This window comes from Phocoena sinus, chromosome 10 (assembly GCF_008692025.1).
Source record: "Phocoena sinus isolate mPhoSin1 chromosome 10, mPhoSin1.pri, whole genome shotgun sequence".
In the NCBI taxonomy this organism is placed as follows: domain Eukaryota; kingdom Metazoa; phylum Chordata; class Mammalia; order Artiodactyla; family Phocoenidae; genus Phocoena; species Phocoena sinus.
In genome coordinates, this window is record NC_045772.1 from 80921812 (window position 1) to 80943911 (window position 22100).

General features: G+C 41.2%; 1 protein-coding gene across 2 annotated transcripts in view; it reads left to right on the forward strand.

The window, feature by feature from the left end:
* Positions 1-22100, forward strand: part of TM7SF3 (transmembrane 7 superfamily member 3) — a 42985-nt gene that overhangs the window by 1776 nt on the left and 19109 nt on the right. For both annotated transcript variants that reach the window (XM_032646408.1, XM_032646409.1), the window contains exons 2-6: positions 8514-8668; positions 12311-12461; positions 14293-14413; positions 15149-15320; positions 19747-19924. In XM_032646408.1, the coding sequence (XP_032502299.1) occupies positions 8514-8668; positions 12311-12461; positions 14293-14413; positions 15149-15320; positions 19747-19924 (777 nt within the window). The remainder of the gene's footprint in view (positions 1-8513; positions 8669-12310; positions 12462-14292; positions 14414-15148; positions 15321-19746; positions 19925-22100) is intronic.

Here is a 22100-nt window from a genome sequence, read left to right on the forward strand (position 1 = left end):
AACTTAGGAGGATTTACCCATCTCTAGCAGAAAGAGCTAAACACCTTGACTAGTGGCTTAGAAGCTAAGTGAATCTTTGAAGGTGGCAGATCGAGTTCTAGAATGTCTGAGGATGGTGCTTTCTGTGACCAGCAGGAGATGAACCATACATCTAAACAGTTTTCCCTTCTCTTGGAGTCCCGGTTCCCTGCTACCGTGAACACCTTTCATTATTGATTCAGGTTCATATCTGGTAACTCACAGGAACTTACCTAGTGATTGGAGTTGAGCAGAGTGCTCTTTGAACCTTCTCCAGTTTGTGCTATCCATAATGCTTAAGGAAGGTAGCAGGCCACTTGTGTAGTTAGTTGCAGGTGTTCTCTTTCTCTCAAAAGTGTGTGCATTTTTGTGTTTCCTTTCACCTTTTAGGGCTAATGAAAATTCATAAGAAAGTATCAATGAGAAAGTGGGAGGGGCAGTTGAATGCTGGCCCGCTCAAGTAGCTGAACGGTTTTTGTTTTTAATATTCCATCTGAAGAGAATTATGAAGACTAACCGTTGACAAATCTGTCCTAAAATTTTTCTGTTGAGTTAAAGCAGAAACAGTGGAGGTACATTTCAGTAAATAGTAAAAAGGAAGAGGTGGAAAATTTGAAGGTTGCAAGTTTAGGATCTGATTGAGAAAGAAAAGGAACATATTGGGATTGGGCAGCTCTTTTTAGAATGGAATTATTGGAAGGAAAGAGTGACTCTGGGTAGGAATGGAGGAAGGGTATGAAAAATAGAAAAGGGTCCCCTGCTGTACGTTAGATGACAAGAAACATTTTTGCCAGAGAAAGCAGAGGAGAGCTACAGCTTAAGTGCTCAGTCTCGTGTTAGACGTTTGCCCTGTAATAGCCTTCTTTTTTGTTGTTAAATTTATTTATTTTCGGCTGCATTGGGTCTTCGTTGCTGCACGCGGGCTTTCTCTAGTTGCCGTGAGCGGGAGCTACTCTTCGTTGTGGTGCATGGGCTTCTCATTGTGGTGTCTTCTCTTGTTGCGGAGCACGGACTCTAGGTGTGCAGGCTTCAGTAGTTGTGGCACGTGGGCTCAGTAGTTGTGGCTCGCGGGCTCTAGAGCGCAAGCTCAGTAGTGGTGGCACACGGGCTTACTTGCTTCGCGGCACGTGGGATCTTCCTGGACCAGGGCTCGAACCCGTGTCCCCTGCATTGGCAGGCGGATTCTTAACCACTGCGCCACCAGGGAAGCCCTGCCCTGTAATATCCTTGATGTGCTGTCTTTCCTGTCCACTCCTCAAGTCATAAGATCTAATTATCCCTCAAAAAATGTTTCTTATGCATCCTTTTCCAGATGACTTAGAAGTGCAGTTAAGTTCCTATTAACCTCTTCAGGATATATTTTTGTATTTGTGTCTTCCTTTGCCATGTCTGTTTTTATGAGTAGAAATGAAATGCAGTTTCTGCCAGGCTAGACTGTTAAAGTTGTTTTGACTTTCACTATATTTCCTTGTCAGTCTGTGGAAGTCACTTTCTCAACTTGCTGTTCATGATGGATGTGCTGGGTGTTTTATACCTGTTAGACCTCTTCTTCCCACTAGTTTATTTGTAGGAGGACCATACTGACTGCCTGCATTTGTTTTTTCTTTTTTTTGATAAGGACATGAGCCTCTGAAACATTGGAAAGCTAATAGAAACTAATAATGATATTGTGTAGTATTGGACAGTTTACAATTTTTTCCCCATTTGATACTTTCAGCAGCCACGTGATGTATGCAGCACGGTTAACTGCATTTTACCATGAGGGAACTGAGGCCCATAGGAAATAATTACTTGTCTGAGGTCACAAAATTCAGCTGTCATTTACCAAACATTTACTGTGTGCCAACCAGGTGCCTGGCACTGTGTGAGGCTCCGGAACATCAAATATGAAAGGGCCCTGCAAGTCAGGACTCAAACCATAACTGGTTTGTTTAATATACAGTATTCTATAAAAATTGTGAAATGGCTCTTGGATTGCCAGAGGATTTTCACACAAAAGTTAGATAAAGATAACTAAGAATAGGAAAAAATATAGCTTTCCTTCCCTAATTCATCAAACGTTGTGTTAGGAGTTCTCACGCCTGGCTGGACATTAGAATCACCTGGAGCCTTGAAAAAAAGGCATGTTGGTGAAGAGACAGCTAGAAATTGAAATAGAAAATAAAAAGTAAATTTATAATACCATCAAGAAATATTAAATATTTAGGGATAATTATAATGGGATATGTTACAATCTCTATAGAGGAAACTATACAACATTCTTGAGATAAATTAAGAAAATAAATAGAGGGATATCTCAAATTCGTAGATTAGAAAAATTCTGTTATAAAGGTATCATTTCTCCCTAAATTAATACATTCAGTGCCATCTCAATCAAATCCCAGCAGGGTTTTTTTTTGTGGAAATTGACAAGCTGCTTTCTGAAATTTATATGGAAATGAAAAAGGGCCAAAAATACTCAAGACAGTCTTGAAGAGGAAGAACAATTTGGGGCAGAAATTAAGACAGTGTAATATTGGTGTTAGGATAGGCAAATAGACCAATGGTACACAGTTAAGAGTCCAGCAATAAACCCTCACATATGTCACTTGACTTATGTGAAAGGTGGAATTGCTGAGCAGTAAGGAAACTACTTTCAATAAAGGTTGCTGTGTCAACAGGATATTCATATGGGAAAATGAACCTTGACCATCCCGCCTCACACCATACATAAAAATCAGTTTCATGTTGATTTTAGACTTAAATGTGAAAGGTAGAACAAAGTTCTAGACATTAACATGGGGAATGTATCTTCCTGATCTTGGAATGTGTTGGCAAAGAATTCTTTAAAATCATAAAGGAAAAGCTTGAGAAATTGGACTACATTAAAATTAAAACTTCTGTTAATCTAAAGGTATCGAGAGTGAAAAGACAAGCTATAAGAGTGGGAGAAGATATTTGTAACACATATCTGACAGAATACTCATATCAGTGATGACTAAAGAGTTCCTAAAATTCAATAAGTACAGATAATCCAGTTTTTAAAATGGGCAAAAGGCTTAACAGACCCTTTCACAAAGAGGATATTTAAATAACCAATAGGTAAAACAAAATGTTCTTACCAAGTGTTGGTGAGAGTATAGTGTAACTGGAATACTTCCTCACAAGCTGATAGAGGTCTAAATTGGCAAAACCATGTTGGATAACTGTTCAGGAGTATCTACTAAAATTGAATATAAGTACACCCTGTTACCTGATAATTCTACTCACAGGTTGTACCCAATAGAAATGTGTACATGTGCACCAAAAGACACATACAAAAAATTGTCTGAATGGAGTTATTTATAATTACTCCAAACTAGAAATAGTCCAAATGTTCGTTAACAGTAGAATAGATAAATAAATTGTGGTTTATTTATTTCATGAAGCATACAGCAATGAAAGTGAATGAATAACAGTTACGATAGCAGCTGGGATGAATCTCACAAATAAAATGTTGATTTTTAAAAAGCTAGACACAAAAGAATTCATGCTGTATGATTCCATTTAATTACATTTCAAAAAAAAAAATGCCCATCTGTGGTGTTAAAAGTTAGGATCATGGTTACCTCTGGGGAGGAGGGAAGAGGTAGTGATTGGAAGAGGCCACCAGGAGACCTCTAAGAGGTTAGAATGCTGTTTCTTGATCTGGCAGTGTAAACTTTGTGCACTTTTTTGTAGGCATTTTAAAAATTTTTTTTTTTTTTTTTTTTTTTTTGCTGTACGCGGGCCTCTCACTGTGTGGCCTCTCCCGTCGCGGAGCACAGGCTCCGGATGCGCAGGCTTAGCGGCCACGGCTCACGGTCCCAGCCGCTCCGCGGCACGTGGGATCTTCCCGGACCGGGGCACGAACCCGTGTCCCCTGCATCAGCAGGCGGACTCTCAACCACTGCGCCACCGGGGAAGCCCTAAAAAATTTTAATTAATTAGTTTATTTAGGCTGCGACTGGTCTTAGTTGCAGCATGCAGGATCTTCTTTGCGGCATGCGGGATTTTTTTTTTTTTTTTTAAATTGCGGCATTCAAACTCTTGGTTGCGGCATGCATGTGAGATCTAGTTCCCTGACCAGGGATAGAACCTGGGGGCCCCCTGCAGTAGGAGCACGGAGTCTTACCCACTGGACCACCAGGTAAGTCCCTGAATGTTATTTTAAAGAATATTTGTTTTGTAATTGATACTTGAACCCTAACCCCAGGAATTTTGATTTAACTGGTTGGAGAGGGGCCCAGGCAACAATATCTTTTAAAAAGCACCTTCAGATAATTGTAACGTACAACCAAGGTGAATGACCACTGTATTAGAATTCCTTTCTAAGAAGGACACCTCATAAGCACTACAGAAAATATGAAAAATAGGAAATGTGTAAAGAAAAGAAAACATTATTTAAAATACACCCCGTAGGTACCTGTTTTTAATAGCCCTACTTACTTTGTCAAGTGACCAGTTTTTTAAAAATAATGTATACAGTGTCTCTCCCCTTTGTTGTCTGGCTTCTTTCTGGTTCTTGTCACAGGCATTTGGCTGGGGAAAGAGGGTTAGTAGGCATCACCTTCCTTTCGGAAGCTTTCGGAAATCTGTTTCTGAAATGGCAGGTGTTCTTCTCGAAGAAGTTGGAAGCAGAGACTGTCACTTACTGTTTTGGTCCTGATCATTTTATATTCTCACAGAAGCTGTTTTCATTTCTGATTTTCTTAATGAGAACAAGACTTCTTAGTTATTTTAACTATTTTAAATCAAAGGTGATCTGCTACACTGTCACAGCAAAAACCTTCTCAAATAGGTTTATTGCTTGGCATATATATGTACACACACACATATGTATGTTTTTTATAGAGTATTCTTTCACAAAATAGACTATTTCTTATTTCTTATTCATGCTGGGATAGTAACAGCCTATATGTTCATTAGTAAGGGATTGGTTGAATAATCATGTTTACCTAGAATGGGATATTATATAGCTTTTAAAATGATAAAGCTAGAATTATCTGTTGATGTGGAAAGATATCTAAGATCTGTGAAATGGCTATACCAAACATATTTGTGTCTTTCTTTTTCCATCTACATAGAGATGCCCATGCTGATATCTGCCTAAATCCTGAAAGGTGTATACCAAACTGTTAATAGTGATTATTTCTATACAGTGTACTTGCTGGAGGAATTAACTTTCTCTACAGTTCTTGCCTTTTAAAATATGGCTTATGTATGATCTGGAACAATATTACCATTTTAAGGGAAAAACAAAACAGGTGACACCTGTTGAGTGTTGAGAGTGTCACCATTTTGTCTAGACTGTGTCCCTGTTTTATAAATTTCACATGAAGAGTTGAGGTAGAACCTGTGTTTTGAGTGCCATCAAGGAAGGAGGTTTTTTTCAAATTGTGCATTTCATTCCTGGTAAGAACGCCTCATTATTGCTATAGAAATCTGGTAAACAATGAAATGTGTAAAGAAAAGGCACTTAGGGCTTCCCTGGTGGTACAGTGGTTAAAAATCTGCCTGCTAATGCAGGGGACACGGGTTCGAGCCCTGGTCCGGGAAGATCCCACATGCCGTGGAGCAACTAAGCCCGTGTGCCACAACTACTGAGCCTGTGCTCTAGAGCCCGTGAGCCACAACTGCTGAGCCCGTGTGCCACAACTACTGAAGCCCACGCGCCTAGAGCCCGTGCTCTGCAACAGGAGAAGCCACCGCAATGAGAAGCCCGCGCACCACAACGCAGCGTAACCCTCGCTCTCCGCAACTAGAGAGAAACCTGCGCGCAGCAACGAAGACCCAATGCAGCCAAAAATAAATAAAATAAAAATAAATTTTAAAAAAAGAAAGAAAAGGCACTTAACATACATTCCCAGGAATACCTACTTTTATTACCCCTACTTATTTTGTTAAGTTACCAGTTGTTTAGTAGTATATTTTAATTTCTATGGTCCTGTCTTTCCTTACTGTCTTTTAAATCACTGAACGTTTTGGTTCTCCAGGTATTTCTGAGTTGTGATTTATCTTCACCCTTGTGTGATAGATTAAGGAAGCGTTAAGAAAACCAACACTTCACTAACTGATAGCTTCAGTCTCTTCCAGGGCTTATAAATGTTCTGGGTAGTATTTTGATTCAAGGCCCATGTAATGGGAGACAGATGTAAAGATCATCAAAAATTTCTAAGATAGGCTTAAGGGCAAATTTAAGTGTAAGTTAAGTGATTATAACCTTTACGAATTTACTTACATCAGTTCTGGTCACAGTATTCAATAATAGGCAGAGCGACTAGTCCATAAGTACTTAAATAAGTATTTGTCAAATAGAGAAAACGGGATGGGGACGGACTGAAAAAACAGAAAAACTGAAAATGTAACTCGAAAAGGCAGGCCGGTAAGTGAGCTGAGTGCTTTGGACAGTTAAAGGATGGAAATCCAATTAATTCCTAGGAAAACAAACTGAGACTGCTCTTAGACTGGAATTTGTGGATAGTTTTAAGAGTTGGAAGGTGGAGAATGGATGGGACCAAAGTTAAAGTGCAATACATGAAAAGTTTTTAGGACCATTTACCGAGGTCCACTTAATTTTATGTATAATTTGGTTTCCTAATAAAGTAATCCTGATGCTGGGAATACCTGGAATATTAAAATGTTCCTTGTTCCCCTTTAAAAACAAAAAAAAACCCCAGAAAGCTCCCCACGTTTTCCAGACTTCCGTAGATTCTGTTAGCCACTTCCTAATATTTTTACCTCTATTCAGGCTGGAGTTTTGTTCCACATACAAGGTGAAATGTCTTTCCAGTTACATAAATAGAAAATACACCACCTTCATTTGTCATTGTTACAACTATTAAAATTTTCTCAGGATTTTTAGAAATTAAATCAGAACCACAAATAACCTTTTTTTCTATAATCAATTAAAAAGTTATGAAGATAATATAATAACATCATGGAGTTTGGGGAAATTTTATAGAGAGTAACCTTTATTCTAGTTCTAGCAATGTTTGTATGTTCTGTTTGGCTTTCTTGGTTAGCCTTTCTTGATAGTCTTTTTTTTAATCATCCAAATGGAGTACTTGTGTTAACTACAAGAACAACAAAAAGTGCTGAAAAAATTAGCCTTCTTAGGAAACGGTACATAAGAATGAGTTAGTGTCGGGGGTGTTTTCTTTTAGCTCCCACTGACTCAAATTTCCTTCTAAAATAAAACATGATCCTTCCACTGTGGGACTCTGGTGACTATAATCTTTACCTCATCACCTACTTTTCATCTCTATTAAATTGGAATCTTTTTTTCTATTTTGAGGTTCCAGCCCCCAAGACTGCTTATGTAATGCTTGCAGGCTCCTCTGCTGTTTATGCAAAGACATACTGACTCTAGGGCAGGGGGTGAGACAGGAACCCAGAACCACACAGAAGTCAAAGCAGCCTATTTAGTGGATCCCTTGAGAATTAGGTTAGAAAAGGAAAGAACTGGTGAGCAGCTGGGAGATAAGACACAGTGAGTGAGTGAAACACAAGCAGACATTGCAGGCAAGTGGACAAATGGGAAAGCCTAGGTGAGGTGTTGGAGAACTTGTTAGAGCCTATCTTTTATGTGGACTCTGAACTTGATCCTTAAACAAACGAAAAGCTCCTTCTTCCAGAAGCCCTATGATTCGTGAAGTTCCTGGTGTGGACACTCAATAGACATTTTTGCCTGTGATGATGACACCTTCCTTTGCGAGCTGAGTACTTCAGTCCCATTTGACAGATGAAGAAATTGAGGTTTAAGGGAATTAAGTAACTTGCCTGAGATCACACAGCTAGTAAATGGTGGGGTAAAATTGAAGCCAGATGTGTCTCTCTAGCTGGGCTGACTTCAGAATTCACTAGATTGTAATAATCTTTAGTACCAGTGCATTTACGATTGTTAGTAACTCATCAGGGTTGTTAATCCTTAAATTCAGGGACTCTGTTCTGAATAGAGTTGTTATTGCTGCGACCAGAAGGGGGATTTTCCTGGGCTCTGGGAGCCAGGCACCTTGAACGGCCTATTTTTCACATCTTTTTTTTTTTTTTTTTGGTACGCGCGCCTCTCACTGCTGTGGCCTCTCCCGTTGCGCAGCACAGGCTCCGGACGCGCAGGCTCAGCGGCCATGGCTCACGGGCCCAGCCGCTCTGCGGCATGTGGGATCCTCCCGGACCGGGGTACGAACCCGTGTCCCCTGCATCGGCAGGCGGACTCTCAACCACTGCGCCACCAGGGAAGCCTTCACATCTTTTGAAATACCTTTCTTCCCTTTAGGTTCTCAGTTCCACCCTTTGTAGCTGAGGCACCCTGGGTGGGCAGCTTCACCCCTTTGAGCTTCATTGTTCTCATCAGTGAAATAGGAGCAGTAATAATAATATTTATCTCAAGGGTTTTTCTGAGGATTAAATTAGCCATGCATTTGTGTTTAAGTATGCAGTTTGTACAAATCGCTTAGAGATATAAGTGTTACAATGAAACGTTTCTCTCCTTGTAGGTCTTCTTGAATTTTCTGTGGGGAGGTTTAGATACTTGGAGCTCAAGAAGCCCTCTCCAGAGGAAGCTATTTTGCGTCATATTTCCAGCAATGTCACTTTTCTTATTTTCCAAATACATTCACAGTATCAGAATACAACAGTTTCTTTTTCTGAGGTAAGTACAAAGAGTTACTTCCGTAAAAGTCATTTCCACATTTTGGGGTCTTGTATTTAGCATGAGCGGTAGAGTTTTTTTTTTTTTAAAGACACATTGTTGGGTTTTTTTTTGGCTGCATTGGGTCTTCGTTGCTGCGCGCGGGCTTCTCATTGCAGTGGCTTCTCTTATTGTGGGGCATGGGCTCTAGGCGCACGGGCTTCAGTAGCTGCAGCGTGTGGGTCAGTAGTTGTGGCTCACAGGCTCTAGAGCACAGGCTCAATAGTTGTGGTGCACAGGCTTAGTTGCTCCGTGGCATGTGGGATCTTCCCGGACCAGGGATCGAACCCATGTCCCCTGCATTGGCAGGCGGATTCTTAACCACTGAGCTACCAGGGAAGTCCCGAGCATTAGAATTTGATGCCACTTTATGTCTTAAATTTTTTTTCTTTTTTTAACAGGAGGGGGAAAAAAAGAGTTTATTTATACGTACAATATGCGTATACGTGGGAGAACGCAGTAATGCGTAATTCAAAGAGGTGGTTAGAATTTGGGGCCCCTATACCATCTTAACAAAGGGTGATAAATTTGTGGAGAAGTGTATGTCTTAAATTTTTTTAAAAAATAATCAAGATTGGGTCCTGTCAAATTAGTGGTTTAGACTGGCTAAGAGGTGAGTATCACAGGCCTTTCTTGAGTGGTGACCTCTGACCTAAAGAAGGGTATCTTTCAAACTAAGAGTTTGGGGGAGGGTGGCTTGTACCAAATGTCTCCTGTCTGCAGTTAAGCTTTCCTCATACTTCCCACCTTTTCTTTTTCTTACCCTAGTGTGTCCTCAGTGATTTTTACCTGAGAGTACATTTTAATGGGTTGGCTTTGTCATTCAGCCATTTAGTGTTGAAGTTTATTAAGACTCCTGTAGGATCAGCTTTATTCTTTGGAGTCTCATGGAAACAAAAGAATCCTAACACTCAGTTTTAACCAGTGCAGTGCTTTGCTTCCAGCAGCATTTAGGACCCTGTTACAGAGATCATCACTACACCCCTGAACCTCAACCTCAGCTCTGGGAAGTTTCTCAAATGTCCTGGGTCAGCTTAAGCTATTAAGGCTCTGCCATTTATGTTAACCTTTTACAAATCTATTTATATTTAGTCTATATGACCCCCTAGACAAATAAATGAATTTCACTCTGTATAAAGTTGTGCTGCGTTTTTATGTGTCCTAAGCCTACCTTCTAACATTGTGGTATTTGCTAAACAGAGCTGTCTTAGTCCAATTCCTATATATCTTATGGGCACTGGTCACAGTATCTTTCAAACTAAGTGTTTGGTATTTTTTGTTCCTGCTTTCCTGTCTCTGCCACAAAGGTTTTGAAGTTGTGTGTGGTGATCTAATAGACTAGAAATGGAAGGGTTTGATCAAGGAAAAGAGGAAGGAGTAAGTTATGTTAATTGAAGAGATAACAGTGTCTATGACCCATATATATATATGTTTTGTTTTGTTTTTATGACCCATATATTGATTTTGCCTGAGTTCTTTGCAACCAGAGCAGAGATCAAAGCATGTTAAATTTCATAACTTTCTTAGAAGGAAGAAGCATGTCAGTTCTTGAGGGGCAGCGAAGTTTTTTTCTGGCACTAAATTCAAATGGAAACTTTCTATTCAGGCCCTTACATAGGATACATAGTAAAATGGCACAGAGATAATTTCCTTCTTAATAGTATCATAGCAAAGACAACATTTGAAGGAAGAGAAAGGATGGAGAAAAAAGGCATTTATATTTATTGCATGCCCACTGTGTGCTAGGCCAGTGATCCTTAAGCTCCTGGGGCCATAGACTTGGAATTTGCTGAAATCTCAGGACTCTCTACCTGGCAGAATGTATGACTACATCTGTATAATTTCATGGGGACCTCTGGAAACTCACTGGGCCTCTGGGGCTCCTAGTTAGGAACCCTTGCATTTGGTTTTCCACGTAGTTAATTTAATTCTCGTAACAGTTCAACCAAGTAGTTCTAATGCCTATTTTTACATTTGAGGAAACTGAGGTTAGATAAAGGGAGGCCAGCATTACTAACGTGACAAAAATGGCCTGGATGAACAGCATCTTGGGCCTCGGTCTTCATGCAGAAAGGATCTTAGTTATCCTTAATTATAATCGTGTTACTTTCTTGGGCTGCCTTTAGTTCTCACTGTATTTATACAGCGGAGAACATGATAACCAGAACTGCACATAGCTCTAGAAGTGAGTCTGTGAAGAGAACTTTCTGTTGTAACTTCCTGATGAAGTGTGGCACTTTGGAGTTTCTGGGTCATCTTGGCAGTTAGTTTTTTTTTTTTTTTTTTTTTTTTTTTGCGGTACCCGGGCCTCTCACTGTTGTGGCCTCTCCCGTTGCGGAGCACAGGCTCCGGACGTGCAGGCTCAGCGGCCATGGCTCAGGGGCCCAGCCTCTCCGCGGCATGTGGGATCCTCCTGGACCGGGGCACGAACCCGTGTCCCCTGCATCGGCAGGCGGACTCTCAATCACTGCGCCACCAGGGAAGCCCAGCAGTTATTTCTTTGAAACTGCTGACCCTGTAGTTCCTCACTTAGTATTTGGGTCATTCTCTTTTACGCTTGTCAAATTGAAACCCATCTGGCACTTTTTTCTTTCTATTTCCTTAGCTTTAAGAAAACACTCTGAATCTACTACCTCTTAGTACTTTGTTATTCAAAAAGCTTTCCCAGCAGATGGGGGCAGGGGATGGGAGAGTGGCTGGGGTGTGAGGAAGGGTTAGAGCAGGGCACAAAGAAGGTGATCTGTGTGTTCACTGTCTTGGTTGTGGTGATAGTGTCAAAGGTGCCTACATTTACCAAAACCTACCGTTAGTATACTTTATGTGTAATTTATAATATGCTAATTACAACTCAGTTTTTTAAAAAAGCTTTCCAAGAACTGAACTCTTTGGGGGCAGAGCTTATGTTTTTGTCTTGGTAGTGGTCAAGTTAATTTGTATATCGGGACCACAAATGGAGGCTGCCCCAATGGCTTGGTCCATGTCACAAATCTAAACCTAAGTCAGCCTGCACTTACAGGGAACCCCTGTCAAGGAAACCTAACTTACACTGACCACAATCTTCCAGCTCAGCTTAGCCTAGAAAACAGGACCCTCTCGACTTTTATGGAAATCCTGACCTAGCCAAGCATGCCCTTCTAATGCTCTAAAAAACTAGTTCATGCCCCACATCCCTTGGGAACAGGACTCCACAGCTGGTGAGGCGCTGTCCTCCCCCAGTCCATGGGTTGTTCTCCCTTGAATAAAGGACATCAGACTCATTACTAAATTGTTTTAGTTTTGTCATTCACACAGTAGTCCTTAACCCAGTAGTCTTAGCACTTGACATAGTAGATCCTAACTGAGAGGATTGAAAAGCTTGGGGATTTTTCTGTGTATCTGCTATCCCTGATCAAAGATGTATATTTTAAATAGTTCCTTCACATGTATGTGTGGTCACGTGCACATAGAGGTGAAAAGAATTCTTTAATCATCTAAGGAGGATCTGTTTTTATTCCTTTTTGCTTTGAGAAGCTTTGGAGTAGGGCATGCACACTAGATCCACTCCAAAATTTAAGCACTCTGCTCAACTCCCAATTCATGATGACTCTTCTTTCCTTATTGCAGACTCTCCTTCCCAATGCCTCGGGAACAGGCACTGACAAAGGACTGGTTTTCATTCTTAGACCAGAGCAGAGTATATGCACTTGGCACTTGGAGACTTCAGACCCTGAGCCTGTCCAAAATGTGGCCATTCCACTCTCCTACTCGGAAAGCGGTAACCTTTCTATTGTCGACTCCCCGTTACTCTCCAGAATGCGGGACTTGTGTGTGAAAATTTAGGGGAAACTATAATCCTATTAAAAGTGTTTATTATAAGTACAATACCTTGAGTCAGAAAGGTATTAACAGCAGGGGAGTCAGAGAATTAGCATGATGACTGAAAGCCCAGGTAGGGAATAGGAGAACACATTTATTCATTTGGAAAACATTTAAGGAGCCCTTGGAGAAGCTGTAACAGAAAGACAAGGCATGGTCCTTCACACATTAGTTGGTTATCGGAGGCCGAGGAAGACGTGGAAGAAGAATGGGGTGTTTGGAGGATGGTGAACAGTGGGTGTGGCTGGAGCCAGGGTGTGAAGGGCCTGGTGTACAATGTGAGGTTTGCCGTCTATGCTGAGGAACATAGCGAGTTTTTTTTTTTTTTTTTTTTTTTTTTTTGTGGTATGCGGGCCTCTCACTGTTGTGGCCTCTCCCGTCACAGAGCACAGGCTCTGGACGTGCAGGCCATGGCTCACGGGCCCAGCCGCTCCGCGGCATGTGGGATCCTCCCGGACCGGGGCACGAACCTGCGTCCCCTGCATCGGCAGGCGGACTCTCAACCACTGTGCCACCAGGGAAGCCCTTAACCACATTATTAATGTAACTTAAATACCCCAAATTTATTTTCTGTTTAATTATACATATGCTATTCTAATACGTGGTCTTGGGGTTCTTGAGATTTTAAAATTTTTACTCTTTTATATATACACAAAGACTTCCAGCAATGAGGATGACACCATCTTCCTCCCTGTTGAAAGACTCATGTGAAAAGTGGACACCCTTCTTCTGTATACTAAAATCTAATAAAAACTTCTCTATGTAGGGAAGGCACACATTCAACATTTGGCATACAATTTCAAGGTGTTCATGGAGCCCCTGAAACCCACTCTTGGACGCCAGCTTAAGAATCTCTGCCTCTTCTGACCTTTTTAACTCTAGTGCAGAGATTGGCAAACTCCAGAGTGCAAGACAAATCCAGCTCGTTGCCTGTTTTGTACATAAAGTCTTATTAGAACATAGCCCAGGGACTTCCCTGGTGGTCCAGTGGTTAAGACTCTGTGCTCCCGGGCTTCCCTGGTGGCGCAGTGGTTGAGAGTCCGCCTGCCGATGCAGGGGACGTGGGTTCGTGCCCCGGTCTGGGAAGATCCCACATGCCGCGGAGCGGCTGGGCCCGTGAGCCATGGCTGCTGAGCCTGCGCGTCTGGAGCCTGTGCTCCGTAACGGGAGAGGCCGCAACAGTGAGAGGCCCGCGTAACCGCAAAAAAAAAAAAAAAAAGGCTCTGTGCTCCCAATGCAGGGGGCCCAGGTTCTATCCCTGGTCAGGGAACTAGATCCTGCACGCTGCAACTAATATACCATGTGCTGCAACTAAGACCTGGCACAGCCAAATAAATAAATAAATATTAAAAAAAAAAAGAAAAGCAACTAAAAATCCGATACTTAAAAAAAAAAAACAAAAGAACATAGCCCATTCGATTCCGTATCATCTGTGGCTGCTTTCCTGCCACAAGAGCAGGGTTGAGTAGTTGCCACAGAGACCATCGAGTCTGAAAAGCCTCTAAAATATTTACTATCTGGCCCTTTACAGAAAAGGTCTTCTAATCCCTGTTCCACAGCCCGTAACCTCAGTTAACTTTACCCTTAGTCCATGAGGTAGTACAAAACCAGAAGCCGTCTATTTAACTTCTATATTGGGAGTTCTTATAAGGGGTGGGGTTCTGTTTTTCTGAGTGTGGTTTGAATATATAAGAATTCTATGTTAAGTAACTTACTTGTTTTCCATCCAGATCCTATCCCTGGTGGTTGTAATTTGGAGTTTGATTTAGATATCGATTCCAACATTTACCTGGAGTATAATTTCTTTGAAACAACTATCAAATTTGCTCCAGCAAACCTAGGTCATGCGAGGTATGTCTGTCTCCTGACTCCTAAAACTCCTTTTAGGACGTGCATTGCTCGCTGTTGTGTAGACTGAGTAAATTCTCTCAAAATCCATAGTTTCTCTTTAGCAAAATTGAATTGCTTAATTTTTTTTTGGAATGGAAGTAATTTAAGCTTTGTTACTAATACTCGAGCTGTCATTTACAGTTAATGTTGTTTCCCTTCATTCTTAGGAAGAGCCAGATGTTGAGCCTTTATTATGAGCTTAGAAGTACATCTTAGTTTTTGTAAAGAGTTTTAAACATAGAAAACATTCTGGAGGCATGAAACACTCATATTTTTTGTAAGCATCTTATTATTTTAATTAACATTCTGCCCTAAACTTTAATAGTAATGATAGCTAACATTTGAAATGCTCCCTGTGTATCATCCATGGTCCTGCTAAGTGCGGTGTGTTGTCATTTAATCCTAATTTTATGAAGAAGGGGCTGCTGTTCTTATTTTACAGAAAGGCCCCCTAAGGGTTGTTGAGATTAAGTGACTTGCCCACATACACACAGCCAACGAGTAGCAAAGCGGGCAGTTGACTCAACCTGACTGATACATCTGGTTATGTAACCATACATACTGCCTCTCCTTTCTTGGTGGTGCCAAACTTGGAATCGTTGTTTCAGAAGTTTGAAGTTCCAGCTTTTGGTTCCTTTTTATAGATGAGACTTGCAGCCCAAGAGACTGATGTTCAGTTTTGTTGGTTGACTTTAGAGGCGCAGATGCTCCGCCGTGTGACGTCAAGACGGGCCAGGACTCCAGGTGGAGGTTACAGTATGACGTCTATCAGTATTTTTTGCCGGAGAACGACCTCACTGAAGAGGCGTTGCTAAGGCACCTGCAGAGGATGGCTGAGGTGCCTCAGGTGCAGGCCAGTGCTCTCAAGGTAAATCTGACTCTCATAATTTGTGTAGCCAGACTGTGACACCTTTGTAAGAGTTGAGAAGGGGAGAAGCTACCAGGAGCTTTTTTTTCTTTTAAACTGTTTTCTTGGTTTTTCTGGGATTCTCACTTTTTCTCTATTTCATTATCACCTTGGGAGTCATTGCTAGTGATATCCCTAAGTAACGTTGGCTTTTGAGGAGACGCATGTAAATTTTGTTATATTTTAGTTGCAGCTACATCTATGACTGTTCATCTTGAGCTATGGATGGAAGTCGGTGGTCATTTTCTATGTACTCCCATAACTATTAGATTAAAAAAATTTGGCAAGTCTAAAGGTTATAGTGTTTTGAGAAAAAATAATGTGAAGCTGTTTAAGGATATATACGTTACCTTTAATATTTAAACCCAAACGCAAAGTTTCTAACTTGCAGCAAAAGTTTTCTTCGAGCTTTTGAAACCCCTGAAAACTCTTGTGACTCCAAGGGTGGGGACAGGCCAGCAGCCTTGGCATCATCTGGGAGTTGGTTAGAGTCGCAGACTCTTAGGCTCCACCCCAGAGCTATGGAATCAGCATCACTCATTGTGCTTATTCACCAATTAGGAAGCTCTATTGGCAAAGTTTGCCTTTGTACATAGGAAATTTTGAAGACCATTTTTATTCTTAGGAAGAATGTAAGAATTCTTATAACAGGGTCTTTTTAGTTCACTTCTTAACTTTTGGTTAAGAGCTAGAATATCGCGTGCCAGAATTCAAGGAAACATTCAACGACTAATGACGGCATGTCAAGAAGACTCTGGAGCCTGCTTTTTCTGGTTGGTTTTTGTTTTCTTTGGATTTTTTTTGATGTGGACCATTTTTAAAGTATTGAATTTGCTACAGTATTGCTTCTGTTTTATGTTTTGGTTTTATGGCCGTGAGGCATGTGGGATCTTAGCTCCCTGACCAGGGAGTGAACCCGCATCCCCTGCATTGGAAGGTGAAGTCTTAGCCATTGGACCACCACGGAAGTCCCTGGAGCCTGTTTGAAGCGGCTCACACTGGCCATCTCTGGGACAATTCAGTCATCAAAGAGAACGTGATGGATTATGCCTTGAATAAACAAAAACACGTCCATACTGATACTAAAAAAAGAAAAAGGAAAAATGCTCAGTTGCTACCGTTGGAGCAACGTACACGAAATTATACTCTGAAAATTAATAAAGGGAAGGAACTTACCCTGACTTTTTAAAAGGAGGATCTGTAATTCACTCCCGGTTGATAAGAGAAAGTTCTGCTTTACAGAAGAATGCCAGCTAGTAAATGTAGAAGGAATAATAGAATTAGAAGATCTCCATTTTCTGACCCTTAGTGAAATAATTCAGGCAAGGATCACCAGGTGAAAGAGTGTTGGGGGGAAGGATATTCCCAGGATACCTAAAAAGCACCCTCAGATTAATTCTTATTGCAAAGGGAAAACTACTTTCAGAGTGGAGTGATCCGATGGTCTCTACCTTATCCATGTGGTCAGAGTTAGCTTTGCTGATAGGAGGTGAACCTGCATTATGTGCTCATGTGAATGTAGGCTGACTTTATCGCCATAGCCTATGGAATATTCTAGCGAAACAGGTTTAACTTGAGTTCCTGTTTATAGGAGTTCCTGTTTAAAAGAAATGCCTAGGATCAAAGTACAAGTTAGACATCTTGAGCACAATCTGATAAATTCAGGTTGTGGAGTGATCTGTAAAATAACTTCCTTAATCTTTCAAAGGTGATTCTGGATTGCAGAAATTGGAGATAAACATCATACGTGAAACTTGGTTGGATCTTGGTTAAGGGGTAGAAAAGCTATAAAAGACATCTGGGAAAATTTGAATATGGACCGTGTATTAGATAATAAGAAATTATTAATTTTCTTAGGTGAGCTAAGGTATTGTGAGCACATAGGAGAATATCCTTGTACTTAGTACCTTGCTATTCAAAGTGTGGTGGATGAATGCATAGCGTTGTATCACCTGAGAGATTCTTAGAAAAGCAGAATCTCAGGTACCTCCTCTGACCAGCAGAATCAGAATCTGAATTTTAACAAGCTCCCCAGTGATTCATAGGCTATTAAGTCTGAGAAACACTGTGTTAGGACATGCATGCTGAAGTATTTAGAAGTGAAATGTCATGATTCCTGTAACTTACTTTAAAGTGGTTCAGCCAAAAACTATATATATATGTGGGGTGGGGAGGATCAGGAGGGAGGGACAGAGAAGCAAATCCGCTAAAGTAAGAACAGCTGTTGAATCTAAGTGGGGTGTATAATGTTTTCATTGTATTATTCTTAACATTCTGTTGGACTTGACCAATCTTTTGCCCAGAACACACACATATATATATTTTTTGCGATATGTGGGCCTCTCACTGTTGTGGCCTCTCCCGTTGAGGAGCACAGGCTCCGGACGCACAGGCTCAGCGGCCATGGCTCACGGGCCCAGCCGCTCCGCGGCATGTGGGATCTTCCCGGACCGGGGCACGAACCCGTGTCCCCTGCATCGGCAGGCGGACTCTCAACCACTGCGCCACCAGGGAAGCCCCAGAAAACATAGTTTTGAAGGCTAAGCACTATATTTAAACAGTAGAAGTTTTCTAAGAGGCTCCTGATTATTTACTCCTGAAACGCAAACATTTCCTTTTCTCCCTTCTGTTAGTAGGAACATATCTGTGTATTAGGGCTACATGGGGCCTTTGTTTCTCCTATTATATTTATCCCCTATTTAACAAACAACCTTTAAAAGGGAATTTTTGAAGTGAAGGGCTACAGGGCAGCACAGCTGTATGTGATTTTTCTTATTTCAGAGCCTGCTAAGGACAAAGGTAAGTGGCTGCTCTCTGTGAGACGTTAACCCACACGGCCTACGTCAGCTCTGTAGCTCGCAGTGACCGCTCACGTTTGTTGGACACTTACTCTGTGCTAATTACTGAGGGGACACTAGTGAGCAGGATCAATAAGGTTCCCACCCTTACGTCATTTACAGTCTAGCAGACGAGACAAAAATTCCTTTCTTTGTCCTAACTAGTGCATTTTACTTAAATCATTTATTTATATCACATTTTACTTAAATTATTAACATATACAAAATCTTTAGACGCATTTTGTGTAAGAGCTTGTTCATATCAACACGTACAGACTGTGCAGGACAATCTCTTGACAAAGTCAAATGGGTTGGCAAACTATTTACATGTAGGATGGATAGCACAGGGAACTATATTCAATATCCTGTGATAAACCATAGTGGAAAAGAATATGAAAAAGAATATATATATATATATATGTGTATGTTTAACTGAATCACTTTGCTGTACAGCAGAAATTAACACAACTTTGTAAATCGACTATACTTTAATAAATTGTTTTAAAAAAGCCAAATGGGCTAGTGTATATTTTAAACAAGAATTGTACTTTCATATTAGAACTTAATAGCACAAGTAGGTGGGGTTATAATAGAAAAGCTTGTGGGGTTTTTTTTAAATTAATTTTTATTGGAGTATAGTTGCTTTACAATGTTGTGTTGGTTTCTACTTTACAGCAAAGTGAATCAGCTATACGTATACATATATCCCCTCTTTTCTGGATTTCCTTCTTATTTAGGTCACCACAGAGCATAGAGTAGAGTTCCCTGTGCTATACAGTAGGTTCTCATTAGTTATCTATTTTACACACAGTATCAGTAGTGTATATATGTCAATCCCAATCTCCCAATTCATCCCCCCCCTTCCCCCTTGGTATCCATATGTTTGTTTTCTACATCTGTGTCTCTATTTCTGCTTTACAAATAAGATCATCTATACCATTTTTCTAGATTCCACATATATGCATTAATATGAGATATTTGTTTTTCTCTTTCTGACTTACTTCACTCTGTATGACAGACTCTAGGTCCATCCACATCTCTACAAATGACCCAATTCCGTTCCTTTTTATGGCTGAGTAATATTCCATTGTATATATGTACCACATCTTCTTTATCCATTCATCTGTTGATGGACATTTAGGTTGCCTCCATATCCTGGCTATTGTAAATAATGCTGCAATGAACATTGGGGTGCATGAGTCTTTTGAATTATGGTTTTCTCAGTGTATATGTCCAGTAGTAGGATTGCTGGGTCATATGGTAGTTCTGTTTTTAGTTTTTTAAGGAACCTCCATAGTAGCTGTATGGATTTACTTTCCCACCAACAGTGCAAGAAGACATGCCGATGGCCAAGAGGCACATGAAAAGATGCTCAACATCACTAATTATTAGAGAAATGCAGATCAGAGCTGCAGTGAGATACCACCTCACACTGGTCACAATGGCCACCATCAAAAAATCTACAAACAATAAATGCTGGAGAGGCTGTGGAGAACGGGGGTTTGCTTTTTTTAATCTAAACACTAATCATGCATTATTTTTGGCTTCAGGTGGTTACCCTAACAGCTGATGATAAGACAAGTGTTTCTTTCTCCTCCCTCCGGGGACAAGGTGTCATTTACAACGTCATCGTTAGGGATCCATTTCTAAATACGTCTGCAGCTTACGTCCCTGCTCACACCTACGCTTGCAGCTTTGAGGCAGGGGAGGATAATTGTTCTTCGCTTGGTGAGTATGTGGATTTCAACTGTGAAAATTCTTCTTTGGCTTTGCGGATCTTTATCAACTAGTGCAGAACTTAAGGATATTTAGAAGTGCTTTTGTCTCATTCGTTCATGCACTCAGCACATGCCTCCTCAGCCCGTCCAGTTACTCCACTTTCTGTTCTAGGCACTGGGATAGAGCAGTGGACAAAACAGACAAAATGCTAGCCCTCCTGCAGCCTGCATCTTGGTGGGAAAATGGATCTTTCACAAGATACATTTGTGAAATACATCGTATGTGAGATACATAACGAGGGTAAAGAAGCAAGAGTTAAGTAGGAAAGGGAGGTAACCAGTGAGGGCGAGAGAATTTGAGAAAGCATGGCTCGGGAAGTCCTTGCTGAACAGGTAGCATTAGGATAAAGACCCAGGGCGAGGCAGGGAGCCATGGACGTGTCACCGGGGGGGGGGGGGGGGGGGGGGCAGTGGCGGGGGGTGCCAGGCCGAGGGGACAGCCAGCGCAGAGGCCCTCAGCTGCGAGCCTGCCTCGTGTGGCTGCTGGAGCGGGCGGCCTCGCAGGTCCCAGTTTGGTCTATAGCTTTTATTCTGAGAGCAACGAAAAGGCATTGGAGAGCTTGAGCAGATGGTGCGGATTCGTGTTTCAATGGGATCACTCTGGCCGCTTTGTTTTGTTTTGTTTGAGAAAAATCAAGGGCAAGAGCAGAAATAGGGAGATTGATCATCGTAGTGTCCAGGAGAGAGAGGGCGCTGGCAGTGGGGCTGCTGTAAGATCTTTCTGTTTATGTGTGTTTAGCATCTTATTTTGAAACAGTTTCACAGAAAAGATGCAGAAATGGTTCAGAGAATTCTGCATAGTCTTCACCGATGGTCCTCAGATGTTAGTTACCGCGTTACGCTGTTTGCTTTTTATTCTTTCTCTCTGTGTACACATATATATACATTTTTTTCCTGAAGCATTTGAGAGCAAGTTGCAGACATAGAGACCCTTTGGCCCTTAAATGTTTCTATTTATTTCCTTATGTAACTAGTAAAACTATCAAATCACAAAATTAGCATTGATATAGTACTGTTATTTAACCTACAGATGTTATCAGATTTCACTACTTACTCCACCAATGTCCCTTATAACCAGAAGAAAAATGTTTTTTCTGGTCGAGGGTCCACTTCATGATCACGTGTTGCATTAAACTGTCTCTTTTATCTTCCTGCATCTGGCACAATTTCTTAGTCTGTTTTTGTCTTTCAAAACCTTTACCTTTTTGAGGAGTACAGGTTATTTATTTTTGTAGAATATCCTCAATTTGGGTTTATCTGATGTTTCCTTGTGACTAAGTTCAGATTATGAATTTTTGTAGGTAAACAAAAGAAGTGATGATGTGTCCTTCTCTAGAGGCACCTGATAGCTGTGTTTTCCGTTACTGGCGGTAGTAACCCTGATTACTTGGTTAGGAGTGTCGGCCAGGTTTCTCCACTGTGTAGTAACTATTTTCCCCTTTAAGTATCTTTTGGGGAGATACTTTGAGTACAGGTAAATAGTCGTTTCTCAAACTCTTCACTGCTGGCTTTAGCATCTGGTGAGCTTTGCCTGAAACATTTATTACCAGCCGGTTGCCAAATGGCGTTTTTCCATGTTTATCATTCCTTTTATATTTATAGCTGTAGGAGAGGGAGGGGGTCTAAGGACTGAGCCCTGGGTGCTCCAGTGATTATTGAGATCAGGAAATTGAAGAAGATCTCACCAAGCAGACTCAGAAGGAGCAACCAGATTGGTAAAAGGAAAGTGTTTTTTGTAGCTAAGAGAAGAAAGTGTTTAGAAGAAGAGACAGTGATCACCTGGGTCAGAGGCTGCTGACAGGGCAGCTGAGAAAGAGACTGGAAAATGACCACTGGATTTAGCAACATGGAGGCCACAGGTGCCAGTGAGAGCATTTCAGGGTAGCCTGACTCGAGTATGTTCAAGAACAAATAGGACAGAAATTGGAAAGAGTTCAAACAACTCTTTCAAGGAGTTTTGCTCTAAAGAATGAAGTCTGTCGGTTGGGTTCAAGCCAGGGTTTAATGTTTGCTGTCTTCTGTATCCTGCCCAGTCTTCCACTGCCACGCACAAGATCCTTGAGAGATACAGTACAAGAGACCAGGCAGATACAAGTTCTGCGTTTTTGACTGATGGGCTGTATCTT